The sequence below is a fragment of the Somniosus microcephalus genome, chromosome 11 (assembly GCF_052327205.1).
Source record: "Somniosus microcephalus isolate GS21.2 chromosome 11, FLI_Smic_1.0, whole genome shotgun sequence".
In the NCBI taxonomy this organism is placed as follows: domain Eukaryota; kingdom Metazoa; phylum Chordata; class Chondrichthyes; order Squaliformes; family Somniosidae; genus Somniosus; species Somniosus microcephalus.
Window position 1 is genome coordinate 195433910 of NC_140997.1, and position 19135 is coordinate 195453044.

At 42.1% G+C, this 19135-nt stretch overlaps 1 protein-coding gene across 6 annotated transcripts in view; it reads left to right on the forward strand.

Annotated features, from left to right (window-relative positions):
- Positions 1–19135, forward strand: part of LOC147111092 (ERC protein 2) — an 885067-nt gene that overhangs the window by 290811 nt on the left and 575121 nt on the right. For all 6 annotated transcript variants that reach the window (XM_086001631.1, XM_086001634.1, XM_086001633.1 and 3 more), the window contains exon 7: positions 2915–3082. In XM_086001631.1, the coding sequence (XP_085857757.1) occupies positions 2915–3082 (168 nt within the window). The remainder of the gene's footprint in view (positions 1–2914; positions 3083–19135) is intronic.

A 19135-nucleotide genomic window follows, 5' to 3' on the forward strand; every position in this document is an offset into this window, starting at 1 on the left:
GTTGGTCTCCTGGGGAGGTCTCTTCTGCCTATAGGAAGGGAAGAGGACCTCCCTGCGTGCTGTGACTCCCTCCACATGGAGGAAGTCATGGGAGAGCCTGGGTGCAGCCGTGCACCTTTGTGCAGTGATTGTCAGTGTTTGCAGCACTCCAATGCTGTAGAATACTGACAGCAGAACGGTCGAGATCAATTTGGACATGGCCCCTTTAACGAAACCGGCTGATGACGTGTCATCAAATGACGTCATCAGACCCGCTTCCTTTTAATTGGCCGGAAAACGCACAGGGCGGGCTTAACCAGCCTAATCAATGAAAAATCGCTCGGAGAGTGCGGGCTGGGACCGCAACACTGACCCCAGCCGCCCCGGACCCACCTCGGTCGGCAAAATCGCGGCCATGGTTTCTGCTTCACAGCAATACTAAAATTCCAATACAAATTCAGAGTTGTGCTCTGACCTGACTCCAGGGAGAAGTGGTCTGAGACCTGGAGGAGGTAGTTTCACACTGTGGGTTTGAAGCTGCAAGGATTATAACAATGTATATTTGTTCATTATCAGTCCCACTGATTTACAGTAACTAAATAAGTCACATTCCATTTTCATTAAACGGTATTGAGATTTTTACTGGTCCTTTGGGCATTGAATTCCACCGCTTCTCCCAGTATTCTGTGAAAACCACAAGTTTACTGGCTTTGATTTTTTATTTATTAAATGGAGCAGTTTTCTCGACCAGGAAGAAACTTTCATGGACGAAAGTGGGGTGGTGGGGAAGGGGACAGACAAGGAAAATAGAGAGTATTGGAGGTATTTTAAATTTAGCAGCAGAGGTGGGCAGAGTGGAACCAAGCAGGCAGTGGAATAAAGAAGATTTTCTTAGCCGGAGACCCAAAATGTGATAGAGCCAGTGAATTTGTGGCACGCCAGACAGTGAGCCCCTAGATCCTGGAGACTGGCGTGCCTGATTTAAAAGAGCCAAAACAATTCAGTTGATAAATGTAATCATGTTGTTGTGAAATATATAATTTTTGAATGTTTTCATTTTGTTTAAACCCCATGAAATTTCAGTTACTGAAAATAAAATGGTGGCCAAAAATTGTTTGAAAAGGTATTTTGAGTGATTCAATTGGTATGTCGACGAACCAGAACGGTGAGAGTTGACGAAGCAAAATTGAAAAAGAGAGTCGGGATAAATGGATCATTTTCAGGTTGGCAAACTGTAACTAGTGGGGTGCAGCAGGGATCAATGCTGGGTCATTGAATATATTTAAGGTGGAGATAGACAGATTTTTGAAAGGTAAGGGAGTCGAGGGTTATGGGGATCGGGCAGGGAAGTGGAGTTGAGGCCAAGATCAGATCAGCCATGATCTTATTGAATGGCGGAGCAGGCTCGAGGGGCCAAATGGCCTACTCCTGCTCCTACGTCTTATGAATGGCAAATATTGATATACCAATTAACATAGCTTTTCCCATTGTTAATTGGTAACATGAAAGTATGACCAAACATTTCGACAACAGAAAGCAAGGTTTAAGGACACTATGCAAGATATTTTAATAAAATATAGATTAAATATAACGTGAAAAGTGGTCCCGTGGCCCTGGAGTTAATGTGGAAGCTCCTGCCGCACTGTCTTAATATTTACATTTTAACTGCTGAGTAGGGTAAATACAGTTCCAGCCAGGCATTATGAGCTGCGTACTGTCTAATTGAATCTATACTGTGATTTCAGACCTGTAACTGAAGTATAAGTGCAGCATTGTTCTTTGCTTCATACATTTACTACACTTTTTCTATTCACTCGCCATTGCTGTCTGCCATCTTGACACTGAAATGAGTAGTTTGCACATTGATCATACTTCTGGTGAAATCCTTAGAATATACAATGTGGATGACTGTGTAGTTTGTGTAGACACTGACGGTCCTTAGATCAAGTGTCTTGGAAATTCCTTGCTGATCATTTACAACCAGAGATTGCAGTGGAAATGGGACCACTGGCGTAATTTTTACATGAGCTTTTTAATACATTCGTGTTTTCTTCAAATCCTGGGAGTTAATATGAGCAGTTGCACTGTAATTCAAAGCGGAGTCTTTAATCACCTTTCCCAGTTCAGTAAAACAGTAGGGTTAATATTATGGTGTTCTTTGGCACTAACTTGAGACCTTTTAACCACCTTAAAATACTTGAACAATTGTAGCCAAATGCCATAAGTGAAGTTTTCTTTGAAAATGACACATTTGGTGCATTTGTATCATGCAGCTACCAGGATGGTGGAGGCGGACTAAATGGACCGTGGTCTTTTTCGTCTGTCAATGTCCACGGTGCCACTCACACTCTTTATTTGCTTCACCGTTAAAAACAAAGTAAGGACACACAAAGTGTTTTACTTGATTTTGATTTAAAGTGATTAGTATGTTTGTGCAAGTGTTGCTGTATGTGTGGATTTTAATGTCATTTGGCTTAAGCACACTGTTGTAAATATAATGTGATTTATTAAAAGGCCAAATTAATAAATTCCAGTGTTCTTCCTGCACTCTTAAGAGACAGTCATAACCAATATATTGATTCATTAACCTACTTCAATTCAGTTTGGTTTATAAAGAAGGTATTGGATGCTTGTGTATTTTATCCCTCTTGATTTATATTGTGTATAATTCATGAAGCATTGGCTAAATATTCATTTCTTGGTGCTGAAGGATTAAATTATAGATATTTTGAAATATCATTTTTAGTTTCTCTTTGTCAGATAATGACAACAAATGACTGTACTGGGCTGATTAAGCTATCGAACTGGTATGTGAAGGGAGGATACTGATTTAAGCTATACGATTTGGAGAAATGCTGCATTAATTACCTTTTTTTAGAAATGGCCATTTTCATAGTTCTGTATTTTATGATGGTGTATTTGTTTTTAATTACAGATTGATCAGTTAAAACAGGATTTGTCCAAGAAGGAATCTGAACTCCTTGCCTTACAAACCAAGCTCGAAACATTGAATAATCAAAATTCTGATTGTAAACAACACATTGAGGTTCTCAAAGAATCACTCACTGCCAAAGAACAGAGAGCTGCCATACTTCAAACTGAGGTAAGCTGAGGGCACTTGTACTCATCTTTTGATAGGTGAATTTGATCTAACTTTGTCTATTATTTTGCGACAACTGTAAATCAATGACCTTTATCTGCAGTTGATCTCCAGTGGCGTTGCATAGGGGAGTCGAGGCCAAATGCCATCCTTGGGTGAAGTGGGCTTGTAGGTAGTTTCCATTATAAAAGTGGATATAGAAATTTATAATGGAAAAAGCTGATTGGAAATGTGCATCGATGCAAGATTTTTATTATTATAAATGGATATTTGGGTATACAGTTCTTGGTGTCATGTATGAAATGTTTTGGGAGTTCACCAAATAGTGTGTTATAATGGAGAAGGAGTGAAGAGATGTGATGGAATGTAAATCTTTTGAAGAAGGAAAAAATGCAGACATTTAAGTGGTGATGAAATCAGCCCCTAGAAAACTTTCAAGAATATCAATTTTCCAGAACCTTCTATTAAAAATTATTAAAAATACTTTGCAATTAATTTAAACATTTAAGTTCCATGGATCACTTTATTATGTTTTACCTTCTTACTTGAAACTTTTACTTAAGTGGCACTCTTACAGGACTTGCATTTAACACTATTGCTAGAAGGAAATTTCAGCCTGCAAAGAGTTTCTGGTTAATACCTAGATAACTCTTTGGAGACCTAGCTAATTGCAAAATTCTTTGCAGAGATTCACTATAGATTACAGAGGATCCAATCTACTGTGCTGCATGTAATCTCTTTTTTAAATGGTGAAGGCCCTTGAACAATACAGAAGGCCCATGCAGAAAAATGGGGAGATTAACTATTTTTTCACTCTATATATTTATGCTTAAAAACCTAATGAGAATTGTGTGAAGACTGATAACAAAAAGTAATACTGTTCGCAATCAATTCGCAGTATATTGGCGCATTGATGCCAATGTAAAGAAGCAGATGTGGTCGCCATTGTTTACACCACTTGACATAAATGCATGGTTGACAAAATAGAGAATGTGCAAGACCTGGATAACATTCAGGCTTGGGCTGGTAAGTGGCAAGTAACATTCGTGCCATACAAGTGCCAGGCAATGACCATCTCCAACAAGAGAGAGTCTAACCACCTCCTCATGACATTCAGTGGCATTACCATCGTTGAATCCCCCACCATCAACATCCTGGGAGTCACCATTGACCAGAAACTTAACTGGACCAGCCACATAAATACTATGGCTATAAGAGCAGGTCAGAGACCGAGTATTCTGTGGCGAGTGACTCACCTCCTGACTCCCCAAAGCCTTTCACCATCTACAAGGCTCGAGTCAGGAGTGTGATGGAATACTCTCCAATTGCCTGGATGAGTGCAGCTCCAACAACACTCAAGAAGCTCGACACCACCCAGGACAAAGCAGCCCGCTTGATTTGGCATCCCATTCACTCCCCCCACCAACAGTGCACCGTGGCTGCAATATGTACCATCTACAAGATGCACTGCAGCAACCTGCCAAGGCTTCTTTGACATCACCTCCCAAACCTGCTTCCTCTACCTCCTAGAAGGACAGGGGCAGCAGGCGCATGGGAACACCACCATCTCCAAGTTCCCTTCCAACTCGCACACCATCCTGACTTGGAAATATATTGCTGTTCCTTCAATGTCGCTGGATCGGAATCCTGGAACTCCCTCCCTAACAGCATTGTGGGAGTACCTTCACCACATGGACTGCAGCTCACCACCAAGGGCAGTTAGGGATGGGCAATAAATAAGAACATAAGAAATAGGAGCAGGAATAGGCCACCTGGCTCCTTGAGCCTGCTCTGCCATTCAATAGGATCATGTCTGAACTTGGGCTCAAAGCCATTTCCCTGCCCGCTCCCCATAACCCTTCACTCCCTTATTTTGCATAAGATGCTGGCCTTGCCAGCGATACCCACATCCTGTGAATGAATAAAAAAAACTCCACAAAGCAACAGAACTGAGAATACTTTGTCAAACTACTTCTTTTGAATGAAAGAAAAAACAATTCACCTGATACTAATCTGGAGTCAATATTTAAGGTTCGTACCACTTATTTTTTTTTCCATTATAGTAATTCTACATTATTGTAATGAAAAAATCCCTCACCATGCCATTTAAATTTTGTTGTCCTTTTTAGAGCCCCTGTACATCTGTTAGTTGATTGAGAGGCTGTACCAATACTGCATTCTGACTACCTGATAGATGTACCTGGATGACTCAACCAAATCCCTCTTCTCCACTTGGAACTTGTTATTAATGTGCTAGCTGAGAACTTGCAGTGTGGAATCATAATGCACATATTTTTAATAAATGCAAAATGAAAACTGTTCACTTATTTTTTGAAGATGTTAAACTTGAGTTTGAATATCCATTTGAATATTACCCATCTCACCTTTGGTATACCGTGATGGAGACACTTCTGGGGTTAAACATACGTATTTATGTATTTTTTTCTTGTTTTGCCACCCTCCTTCTCTACCTCTTGAGTTCTTGCTGAGTATTGGAGAGCTCCGCTTCCAGTGCCCTCTAGGAATTTAGCAGGACCAAGAGCAAGTAGTGGTCAACATAAAAGTAATAACGAAGGCTTATTTAAGCAAATCAAAAGCAGGAGGATAGTCAAAGAAGGGGTGGACCCGCAGTTAACCAAGGTGACATTCTGATAGCATAAAATAAAAGAATAACGGGGATGCTTGACAAGTATTTTGTTTCCATATTTATGAAGTAGGATGGCAGGAGGATGTGAGGAATAATTAATCAATTATATATGGATATTAGAAAGGAACTGTGTTAAAGATCGATGGGAGTTATAGTTGATAAATTTGTGAGGAAATAATGGAGGTACCCAGGTGTTTTTGAAATGGAAACTGCATCAAAAGGTTGGAGCGTGGTGAATGTTCACAGAATCATACAGCACAGAAGGAGGCCATTCGGTCCATCATGCCTGTGAAAGAGCTGTTTAAAAAAAAAAACAGGAATGTGACCAGACGGGTAACAGTTGACCAGTTAGGATCACCTTTAGTGAGAAAATTGCTAGAAGCAAAAATAAGGAATAACATTAGCGAGCACTTTTAAAAAGTAATGGGCTAGGAGGAATGCCACGGCACAGTGGGCTTAATACACTGGTATTTCACTTCTGGGGCCTGGACTGAAATGCAACTCAAGCTGATGGGATGGAAGTCTCTTGAGCATAATGAGTTTTCTCAGTCTCAGTACCTCCTAATGGGCATAAGCCTAAAGCACAAAACTGCTCACAATTCAACCCTAATTGGCAATCTCATTCAGAAAGGTTACAGGATGATTGGTGTGGGAAATAAAAAAAATGCCGTATTGGTGCCATAGTTAATATTGTGGGGTATTCTTATGAGGTTGGGGCTGAGGAACATTGTTGGGGAAGAGCCGAAGGAATTTTAATCTGCATCTAGCTATGTCATAAATGACCTGGGAGTGCTTGAAATAAAGTTAAAGTGTTCATTCGACAACACTTAACATCCCTCCCCCGGTGGGAAAAATTGACAAAAAAAGAGGAAGTATGGGCTAATTAGGGACAGTAATCATAGATTTGTCAGGGCCAGGTTACGCTTGACTAATCTAATGGAATTCTTCGAAAAAACTACTGAGCACAGTAGATGTGATATATTTGGTGCTTTTAAAAAAGAAAATGATAAAGTTGTTAGACGTCTTACTGCAATTATATAGGGCCCTGGTGAGACCGGCCCTGGTGAGACCACACCTGGAGTATTGTGTACAGTTTTGGTCTCCTTACCTAAGGAAGGATATACTTGCCATAGAGGGAGTGCAACGAAGGTTCACCAGACTGGTTCCAGGGATGGGGGGATTGTCCTATGAGGAGAGATTGAGTAGACTAGGCCAATATTCTCTAGAGTTTAGAAGAATGAGAGGTGATCTAATTGAAACATACAAAATTCTTACAGGGCTGGACAGGGTAGATGCAGGGAGGATGTTTCCCCTGGCTAGGGAGTCTAGAACCAGGAGTCACAGTCTCAGAATAAGGGGTCAGCCATTTAGGACTGAGATGAGGAGAAATTTCTTCACTGAGGGTGGTGAATCTTTGGAATTCTCTACCCCAGAGGGCTGTGGAGGCTCAGTCATTGAGTATATTCAAGACCGAAATCGATAGATTTTTGGATATTAAGGGAACCAAGGGATGTGGAGATGAGGTAGAAGATCAGCCATGATCTTATTGAATGGCGGAGCAGGCTCGAAGGGCCAAATGGCCTACTCCTGCTCCTATTTCTTATGTTAAGGTCCATGGTATTAAAGGTAAAGTGGTGTCATGGATAGAGGGATGGCTGAAGGATAGAAAGCAGAGAATGGCAGTAACGGATGGTTCACAGATTGGCAACATGTAGCTAGAGGTGTGCCTCAGACTCAGAAACATTAGGGCTATTTTTCCTGAAGCAGAGAAGGTTCAGGTTGAACCTAAATGAAGGTTTCAAAATTAAGAGAGTTATTTGTGGAAAAAAGATGGATAGGAAAAGACCAGCTGGTCTATCAAGTCTGTACGGTCCCTTTTGAGGATGGGGGCAATGGTGAAAAATTATTTCCACTAATTGGTGAATCACTTATAAGTGGGCAGAAACTTAAGTCTGCATTTTCCAGGGGCCAGCGGGCGGGATCGGTGGCAGGTGGGAAATTTGATTCTTTTGACAACGGGTCGGGTCCCCGCTGTCCACCTGCCACAATGCGCCTTTCCCACAGGCGCATCTGTGAGCTCTGAGCCAACCCGACCCGCAGAGGTGGGCGACCCAATTTAAACCATTATCTGATTGTTAAGAGACCCTTATTAATTCTTTTAACCGTACCTTTTCACTTTAACCTTACCTTTTCACTTTAACTGCTCACCCATGGGGTCCACGCTGCTCGGGGATCACGTCAGTGAATCTGAGGAAGGAGATAAATGGCCATTGAATTAGTTGGTTACTTGACGGCTTGAAAAGTGCTATAAAAGCTCCCACCTCACAGCTGTTCACTTTCCAAATGCAGAAGCTGTTGCTTACTCCATTTGGTAGACAGATTGAGCTTTATGCAGGCTGCAAGTGTTTGGAGCAAACTCTTCATCCAGCGTCACCTCATTGGAACAACTTCTCTCACCATTGACAGTTTGCTTCTGTTATCTCTACTTCACCTGCCATCTATTACATCAGCATGGCTGCCCTTTATACTGTCTCACCTTGGTCCTCAGAATCCCACCACGATCAACCCCTATACCAGGCACACCAGCAGCACCAACAACAACACCAACCTTCTGCGCAATCACCTGATGCTGCACAGGACACAGGGCATCAGCACCCGACCACATTGCTGCCCGGGACGCCAGGGATGGCCTCACCATGGCCAGATTTATTTCACTTGATGCAGTTCACCCTGGCTGCCACATGATGCGTCAGGTTGGCACCACCCCACACCAACCATAAAGCATCCTTGCAATGCCCAAGCCATTCCTTTCACATTCATCACCATTGCGGGGTTGTGGGGGGAGGGTCGGGGGGGGGGTAATGTTATGTCTCACCATTCACTGCAACTCACTAAGCCACTTCCAAAGGTGCACACAAATCTGTCCAAGGCAGAAAGTGTTGAAAATGAAGATTTCAATGTTTGACACCACATTAACAGAAACTTTACATGAACATTGGATAAAACACCCAAGTGCCTACCCTTATGTATTGTTAGTTGGTATGATTGCACTAGGATGAGAGTGAGTGAGAGGGGTGGCTAGTGAGATGGGGATGTGATAATGTAGATAGAGAGAGAGAGAGAGCGAGGGATAGGTGGAGGTGCAAGGTAAGTTGGTGTGAGTAAGGATGTGCAGGGTTAGGGTAGGGAAGGCAGAGTGATGGTGATGTGATAAGAGGCACAGCAGCATAAAGGTGAGTGTGGCTTTGTACTAACGTTTTGTGATCTAATGAGATCATTGAAAGTTTTGCGCCACTGCACCCAGGTTCTCCTGACGATATCCCTGCTTGTGTCCTCCTGTGCAATGTGCAACCAGGCTGTGTTGGCCTCCTGGGGAGGTCTCTTCCGCCCATGGGAAGGGAAGAGGACCTCCCTGCGTGCTGTGACTCCCTCCATAAGCATATGGAGGGATTCATGGGAGAACCTGGGTGCAGTCCTGCACCTCTGTGCAGTGCTTGTCAGTGTTTGCAGCACCTCAGTGCTGTAGAACACTGACTGCACAAACGTCAAAACAAAGTTGGCCGTGGTCCCGTTCAGGAAATCGGCTGATGACACGTCACGCTTCCAGAGCGGGATGGAGTCGGCAGTAGGGTCAGGACCCACCGCTGACATCAACCCACCGAGGCGAGGGAAATCCAGCCCTTTGAATCAGTACTAGAAGCAGAAACAGAAAGGGTAAGGTTAGGAGAAATATTTTCACACACAGGTTTATTACTACGTATATGAAATACATGACCACTAATGGCTGTGGAGGTTAATTCAATTACTGTTTGAGGGAATTAGGTAAACAATTGAAGGAAAAATATTATGGGGATGGAGCAGGAAAATAAGACTACTGTACATAAAAGTGGCGCCAGTATGATGGCCCACTTCTATATGATTTGATGGATGGAGGACCCTGCCCTATACATTTATTTATCTCTCTCCCTGCCTAACCCGTGTGCTAAGGGCCGTTGTATTGCCTCATTTTATTTTGTTTAGAACCTGTGATTTACCCAGTTACAAACATGTTCCAAAGTGGATACTTCACTGTTTTAGAGGGTTTGCTAACAGTTCTTTCTTTCTTCATCTTAACGACTTCAAAATGTTTTGGATTTTCACCAAACTTGATAAAAGGATTTCTTGTCGGGCTCTTGATTTCTGTACGCAGTGATCAGTGCAATCTTTTAACGATCCCCAAAAGATGAACATTTCTGATACGGTGGAGCTTTCTGGTTTTCTTTTAATCAAATTTGGCAGATCAGTGAAAAACACTGCACAGGATTTACTCATTTTCACAATAAAGTTATAATACTAGAATATGTAGCATGTAATTCCTGCCCAGAACCACAATAGTCTCTTTTTATGGTGTGAATAATAGGTTTGAAGCAACACTTCAAACCTAAGTACAAAGTTTTCATATTTAAGTATAGAGGGAATCAGTGATTCCTGGAAACTGGTATAGTTACATGTTTCAAATTCGAATGGATTTTTGGATTTTATTGTAAGAACTGTAAAAGCAATTTCTTTGAACTCTATTGATTTGCAAAGGTTACTTATGGTCACTTTGTGGCAGAAATGGAGAAAACTAGTTAATGTCCACTGTTCATTACAGGAAGCAATTTTGGGAGAAAAATTAGGTGTAATTGTCTCTCCATGTGCAAAGTATTTTAGCAGCAGGGAAGCCAAATACGTCACATTCAAAGCTATTAGCTGGATATTTTCTGGAAATGGGAGACTCAGAACACCTAACGGGTTAATAGATAATTTACTCTAATGCACGGATACTTTATTTATAAAATAGGCAGGAAGAAATTTTCTATATTTCAGCAAGCCATTACATAGGGAGACTTGTTTGTGTGTGAGAGATGATCTAAGTCTGACTTAAAGAGTGGATTTGAGCATTATGAAGCCAGTGAATAAAATGTTTGATGTATTTTTGATGTAGATATACAGTAAATCCCATAGAGCTGTGTATATAGAACTATTTTTCAGTACTTTATCAATTTTGAGTCTATCATTTTTTTTAATATGGATTCAATTCTTTTGGAATACTTAATGCTATAGGTTTGTTTTACCCTACTGGTAAAAGATGATCATGAGTAAATTCATTCACAATCTTTTATCTTTTGACACAGTAGAATTTTTTTTCTTAACAAAGCTCCATTGCAATGATGAAGGGATTCTGTGCACATCTGTTGAGTGCATATCTGTGCAGCAAAATTCATACCCATATACGAAAAGATCAAATTGTTACATTTCTTCAGGTGGTCAGTGAAATTTAATATTTAGTTTTCTTGCGACCTTCCCACCTCCTCTGCCCACACCTCCCTGCCCCGATCCCTGGAGTGATTTTGTGTTGAGGGAGAGATTACTGTCTGTGAATAGAAACTTGTGACCCCTAACTTCAAATTACTTTGTCACATTTTAATGTTCTTTACAAGTATCTTCCCTACATCAACTATTGGGAATTTTAAACTATCCAGAGATGCCAGTTGCACGTTTGGAAGATGCAATTTTCACCAAACTCGTTTGGTTTTTTTCTCATAACCAGGGCCAGTGGTGTTAAAACCTACATGTCTAGAAAAACTGTGAAACTGAAAGCAGCAAATACATATACTTGTAAATATTTTTCACTTCAGCAATAACTTTTCATCTTTGCATCGTAAAGTTCATAACTTTGGTGGTAGTATATATCTCAATTCATAACTGTATCTGCTATATTATTGAATTTAACTTGATCAGCTAAACCAAGGCTGCTAATAATTCAATGCTAGTCCCAGATTCTTAAGTGGGCTAAATATGCAAAGATGGCAGATAACTTGAGCAAGGTTCATTGAATTGTCCTACTCAGCAAGGTTAATGGGCCAGATTTTTCTGTCAAAATATCGATGAGGCTAATGGTGCTCATAAATGGTACAATAACTCGGGCAAGGAGCAGATGCACTGTTAAATGCCAATATCCAAAAGTTACTGTCCGAGTTGCATGGCTCTGTCGTTGGCTTCACAAAAGCAACATTTCACTGTCTGCTTCACCATTGAATTGCATTGAATGTCATGAAGTTGCCGTATTTGCACAGTAGATATGAACTAAACTCGGCACAGAAAGTGAAGTCTTTTCATCTCGAGCATAAGTACCCTTTTAACGACGTGATAATTGCTAATTACTGCCAATCGACCTCTGGCACTGAAAATTAACTCTTGCAAGTGTGGTGTCTCATTCCTTCAGGTATTGATTGCTGTGGAGATTTTTAAAATGTCATTTAAAATGTATTTTTTTTTATAACTTTTCCTTTATCTCTTTTTTCCCTCTCTTAATCCAATCTTTTTTTCCTTCCCTTTATTTCTCTTTCTGTACCTGATTTGACACTGAATTCACCCACTCTAATTTACACTTCTTTCTCCGTCCTTAATCAGTTCTTTATCAACTCGCACTTTCAGCAACTTGGTAGGCAAAAAATGTTTTGAGCTGAAGTGTGCGGGGGCAAGTCTAACTAACAGCAGATGCCGTTAGATGCCCTGCGACAGCAAAATCTGGCCCAGTATCAACACTGAAGAAAAATGGAATGCTTTCAAAATGACCCTTGCACAAAATGAAGGAACTTATGTCCCTAGAGTTAAGAGGGGTACAAAGTAAAACAAAATCAAATTGGTTAATTGATCATGCCCAAAAATAAATGGGACTGAAACAGAAATATTTTTATAGGTTTAAGGAAAATTAGGGTGAACCGAGATAGGTATGAAATGCAGCCAAAGGAGCACTGGAGAAGAGGATAGTGAGTAGGCATGATAGTAATAGCAAGATGCGGATATATAAAATGCATAGGGGTGTTGGCCCTGGCGGCATTCACCTGTGTGTGGTTAAAGAAATGGGATCTGTGCTCTGCGAGCCACTTCCTCATATATTTAATTGCTCATTGGGGTCTGGGATTGTTCCCATGGACTGGAGGGAGGCCCATGTGCTACCAATATTTTAAAAAGGCAATAAGCCATAACCAGGAAATGATAGGCCCATTAGTTTGACTTTGGTTGTAGACATGTTGCTAGAAGGGATCATTAGAGATGCACTGTATGACCTGTTGGGAAGAGAAGGGGTTATTAAGGAATCTTAGCATGTTTTCTGGAAAAGAAGGTCCTGTCTCATTAACTTGATTGAATTTTTTTGAGGATGTTACAAAGTTGTGAATGTTGGAAACCCATTCAATATTGCATATCTTGATTTTTGAAAAACACTTCGACAAGGTACCGCACAAGTCATACTAAATAATGTTATGTGGGTTGGCAGGCAAATTTTGGTTTGGAAAATAAAATGGTTACATTCTCATTGACAGCAAGTAGTTATTAATGGTAGTGGTTTTGCGTGAGGACTGATCACTAGCGGAGTCCTGCAGGGATCGGTATTAAGGCTGTTGCACTTGACAGTGATCTGGATGAAGGCTTTCGAAGAACTGTCTGCAAATTTGAGGATGACACAAAGGTATGTGCAGGTGTAAGATGAGAAAATCGATTGCAAGCAGAGCAAGATGCAATGGGGGAATGGGCCCTTATCGTGCAGAAATGAAGTGTGATGCACTTGGATAGAGGCAACTTCAAATGTATACACTTTGCAGAGCTCCGTGTTAAAGACTGCTGAGTGTGAGAAGCACACTGAGGTTATAGTGCATGACCAGTGCCTTAAGGCTACTGTAAAAGCAAATAGGGTCTTAGGATGTAATAGTAGGAAATTAAATATAAAATGAGAAATACTGTGACCATTTCTGGTCTCAAACAGCAACAATAACTTGCATTTATATGGTGCTTTTAACATCGATGTAGAGCCCTGAGAGAGGTTTAAAGGAGGGCAACTAGATTAATATCTATACAAAAGCAAAATACTGTGGATGCTGGAAATCTGAAATAAAAACAGAAAATGCAGGAAATACTCAACAGGTCAGGCAGCATCTGTCGGGAGAAAAACAGAGTTAACGTTTCAGGTCAATGACCTTTCGTCAGAACTGGGAAAAAGTTAGAGATGTAACTGGTTTTGAGCAAGTTCAGAGGCTGGGAAAGCGGGGAGGGGAGGAAGGAACAAAAGGTAGGGTGGAAGGCAGGAGAGATTAAATGACAAAAGGGGTGATGGTGCAAGGCAAAAGGGGTAGTAATGGGACAAGTAAAGAAATAAAAGATGGGTCTAGAGGAGGTGTAAATGGTAATAGCAGAATAATCACCAACAGCTGCCTAGATTAATAAGGAAACGGTAGCGTAGTGGTAATGTCACTGGGCTAGTAATCCAGAGGCCTGGACTAATGATCCAGAGGATCAGAGGATAATGGTTCTGACGAAAGGTCATCGACCTGAAACGTTAAATCTGTTTCTCTCTTCACAGATGCTGCCTGACCTGCTGAGTATCTCCAGCATTTTCTGTTTTTATTATTAATGATCCAGAGACGTGAGTTCAAATCCCACCACGGCAGCTGGGGAATTTAAATTCAGTTAATAAATCTGGAATAATTATTAGTATCAGTAATGATAACCATGAAACTATCAGATTGTTGTAAAAACCCATCTGGTTCACTAATGTCCTTCAGGGAATAAAATCTGCCGTCCTTACCCGGTCTGGCCTATATGTGACTCCAGACCCACAGCAATGTGGTTGATTCTTAACTGCCCTCTGAAATGGCCTAGCAAGTCACTCAGTTGTAACAAACCGCTACGAAAAACAATTAAAAAAAGAATGAAACCGGACGGACCACCCGGCATCGACCTCGGCACCGGCTATGGACATGACAACGGCACACCCAGCCCAGTCAACCCTGCAAAGTTCTCCTCACCAACATCTGGGGACTTGTGCCAAAATTGGGAGAGCTGTCCCACAGACTAGTCAAGCAACAGCCTGACACAGTCATACTCACAGAATCATATTTTCAGCCAATGTCCCAAACTCCTCCATCACCATCCCTGGGTAGGTCCTGTCCCACCGGCAGGACAGACCCACCAGGGGTGGCGACACAGTGGTATACATTCGGAAAGGAGTGGCCCTGGGAGTCCTCAACATTGACTCCGGACCCCGTGAAGTCTCATGGCTTCAGGTCAAGCATCGCTAAGGAAACCTCCTGCTGATTACAGCCTACCACCCTCCCTCAGCTGATGAATCAATACTTTTCCATGTTGAACACCACTTTGAAGAAGCACTGAGAGTAGGAATGTACTCTGGGTGGGGGACTTCAATGTCCATCACCAAGAGTGGCTCGGTAGCACCACTACTGACCGAGCTGGCTGAGTCCTGAAGGACATAACTTCCTGTCTGGGCCTGCGGCAGGTGGTGAGAGAACCAACACGAGGGGAAAAACCTACTTGACCTTGTCCTCACCAATCTACCTGTCGCAGATGCATCTGTCCATGACAGCATTGGTAGCAGTGGCCACCGCACAGTCACTGTGGAGATGAAGTCCCATCTTCACACTGAGGACACCCTCCATCGTGTTGTGTGGCACTACCACCATGCTAAATGGGATAGATTCAGAACAGATCTAGCAGCTCAAAACTGGGCATCCATGAGGCGCTGCGGGCCATCAGCAGCTGCAGAATTGTATTCCACCACAATCTGTAACCTCATGGCCCGGCATATACCTCACTCTACCATTACCATCAAGCCAGGGGACCAACCCTGGTTCAATAAGGAGTGTAGAAGAGCATGCCAGGCGCAGCAACAAGCGTACCTAAAAATGAGCTGCCAACACAGGACTACATGCATGCTAAAAAGCGGAAGCAGCATGCTATGGACAGGGCTAAGCGACCCCACAATCAATGGATCCGATCAAAGCTCTGCAGTCCTGCAACATCCAGTTGTGAATGGTGGTGGACCATTAAACAACTAACGGGAGGAGGAGGCTCCATGAATATCCCCATCCTCAATGATGGTGGAGCCCAGCACACGAGTGCAAAAGACAAGGCTGAAGCGTTTGTAACCATCTTCAGCCAGAAGTGCCGAGTGAATGATCCATATCAGCCTGCTCCTGAGGTCACCACCATCACAGAAGCCAGTCTTCAGCTAATTCAATTCACTCCTCGTAATATCAAGAAACGGCTGAGCGTACTGGATACAGCAAAGGCTATGGGCCCTGACAACATCCCAGCTATCGTGCTGAAGACTTGTGCTCCAGAACTAGCCACGCCTCTACCAGTACAGCTACAACACTGGCATCTATCCGACAATGTGGAAAACTGCCCAGGTATGTCCTGTCCACAAAAAGCAGGACTAATCCAATCCGGCTAATTACCGCCCCATCAGTCTACTCTCAATTATCAGCAAAGTGTTGGAAGATGTCATCGACAGTGCTATCAAGCAGCACTTACTCACCAATAGCCTGCTCACTGATGCCCAGTTTGGCTTCCGCCAAGACCACTTGGCTCCTGACCTCATTACAGCCTTGGTCCAAACATGGACAAAGGAGCTGAATTCCAGAGGTGAGGTGAGAGTAACTGCCCTTGACATCAAGGCAGCATTTGACCGAGTGTGGCATCAAGGAGCCCTAGTAAAACTGAAGTCAATGGGAATCGGGGGGGGGGGAAACGCTCCACTGGCTGAAGTCATACCTAGCACAAAGGAAGATGGTTGTGGTGGTTGAAGGTCAATCCGCACAGCCCCAGGACATCGCTGCAGGAGTTTCTCAGGCCAGTGTCCTAGGCCCAACCATCTTCAGCTGCTTCATCAATGATCTTCCCTCCAACATAAGGTCAGAAATGGGGATGTTCGCTGATGACTGCACAGTGTTCAGCGCCATTCGCAACTCCTCAGATAATGAAGCAGTCCATGCCCGCATGCAACAAGACCTGGACAACGTTCAGGCTTGCGCTGATGAGTGGCAGGTAACATTCGTGCCACAGAAGTGCCAGGCAATGACTATCTCCAACAAGCGAGAGTCTAACCACCTCCACTTGACATTCAACGATATTGCCATCGCCGAATCCCCCACCATCAACATCCTGGGGGGTCACTTAACTGGACCAGCCACATAAATACTGTGGCAACAAGAGCAGGTCAGAGGCTAGGTATTCTGCGGCGAGTGTCTCACCTCCTGACTCCCCAAAGCCTATCCACCATCTACAAGGCACAATTAAGGAGTATGATGGAATATTCTCCACTTGCCTGGATGAGTGCAGTTCCAAGAACACTCAAGAAGCTCAACACCATCCAGGACAAAGCAGCCTGCTTGATTGGCACCCCATCCACCACCTTAAACATTCACTCCCTCCACCACCGGCGTACCTTGACTGCAGTGTGCACCATCTACAAGATGCACTGCAACAACTCGCCAAGGCTGCTTCAGCAGCACCTCCCAAACCCGTGACTTCTACCACCTAGAAGGACAAGGGCAGCAGGGGCATTGGGAACACCACCACCTCCAAGTTCCCCTCCAAGTCAGACATCACCCTGACTTGGAAGTATATTGCCGATCCTTCATTGTCACTGGGTCAAAATCCTGGAACTCCCTCCCTAACAGCACTGTGGGAGTACCTTCACCACACGGACTGCAGCGGTTCAAGAAGGCGGCTCACCACCACCTTCTCATGGGCAACTAGGGATGAGCAATAAATGCTGGCCTTGCCAGCAATGCCCACATCCCATAAACGAATAAAAAAAAAAAAAAATACCATTACCATGAAATGCTAAGAGCTGGGGCTTTTTACTTTAGAATACTTTAGAAAAATATAGACTTCAAGGAGATTTGATTTAAGGCCTTTAAAATAATGAAAGGATTAGACTCTGTCTGTGTGGATAGGCTATTCGAACTAGATAGGTTAGGGAGGACCAGGGGATGTAAGCATAGAATTCGGTTAGATGTCAGGAGGTGGTTCTTTTCACTGACAAAGAAGTCCATGGGGTCTTTGCACTTCTTGTTAGAGGTGAGGGTGGAAAGAGAGAGAGGTTTAAGGAATTTGTCGGTAGTTGAGAAAAGAAGTTTGGGGTTATCCTTGCTCTCTAGGTAGGAAGACCCTAGAGTAAGGAGCGACTTAGGAACAGATGATAGAATTTCTGATACCCAATGCAACGTTAAACCAACTGCTATTTAAAACAATGGATTGTACTATACTGTGAGGTGTGTATCTTGAATTGTGCCTGTGTAATCTTGGATTTGGAGAAGTAAAATTTAGAAGATAGTTGCCCTATGAGCATCAATCAGACTGAATTTATAGCGGTAAATTACCCTTGCAGTATTTCACTAAACTACAACTAATTGAAGTAATTTTGTCTCAGCAGATACATGCTGCGAACCATCCACCTGCCAATTTGTTAATTTGTATATGGTGACTTATCTTCTCAATAATGTTTGGTCATATTCTCATAAAATTTGACAAATGTTTTCCTGTTACCAGGCTGTTGGCAGGTGAAAGCTAGAGCGTTTGGGTAAACAAGGAGGGACTGTAATATTTAGACTAATCGATGAGTTCAGCAAGTAACTACGTATGTTGGGGGATGGGCAGTTACTAGAGTCTTCGGTGCCATGGAAAACAAGTGTAGAAAATATTATGTTTAGAATCTGCTCTCAGCTGAAATGAAAGCATCAGTTGTGATATCCAGGGAAAATATCCCAATAAATGCCTGATCTTAGTCAAAGATAAGCATAATAAAAGTACATTGATTCTGTTATGACTATTATATTTAAGTATATTATTTTAATTTCCATAAAAACTTACTAGATAAATTAATTTGTTTACCTTAAATGTTTGCACCCAGCTTTAAGGGGGTTGTAGATTTATGTTTGTGGAATAGACCATTTACTTTATTAGACAAGGTAAAGACAGTTTAGTTATTCCTTGTTAAATGGATCAGAACCGACTCCTAATGAATAAATCTGTGTTTTGTTAAACTTACTGTGAATCGCAGTTTAACGCATTTTTATTTAATCTAAATTTAAATTTTTTTTGGCATGTGTCAAATAGAAAGTCATCTTAAAATAAGGAACCAACCTGCTTTTTGCTTTAAATTCTTAAGTCAGAATTTCAGTTGTAACTGGTGTTGGTGGTTTATGATTGTATGAAATGACTCGTGACCCCGGTCAGTAAATGTGTATTACTTTAGATCCATGCATTTTACTGTGTGCTTGAAGAACAGCAAATTGTTTCAGCAGATTTCAGAGGGTTAAATGAAGCTATGTAAACTTTTCTTGTACCAATATATGTAGTCTCTGTTTAGATTCTTTCTTTATTAATGATGTGAAAACATTGGGGTCAGATAAAAATGAGCTTAGGTCAGATTACCAGAACGGCCTAACGTTTTAAAATTGTAGTGACTCTACAAAGATGTTGTTTGAATAGGATGAAAGGAGATACAATGAACGTTTCAATGTTTTGCAGCTGTTGGGTATGGCTTACCATATAAAACTTCTTCATGCAGCTTACAGCCCTGT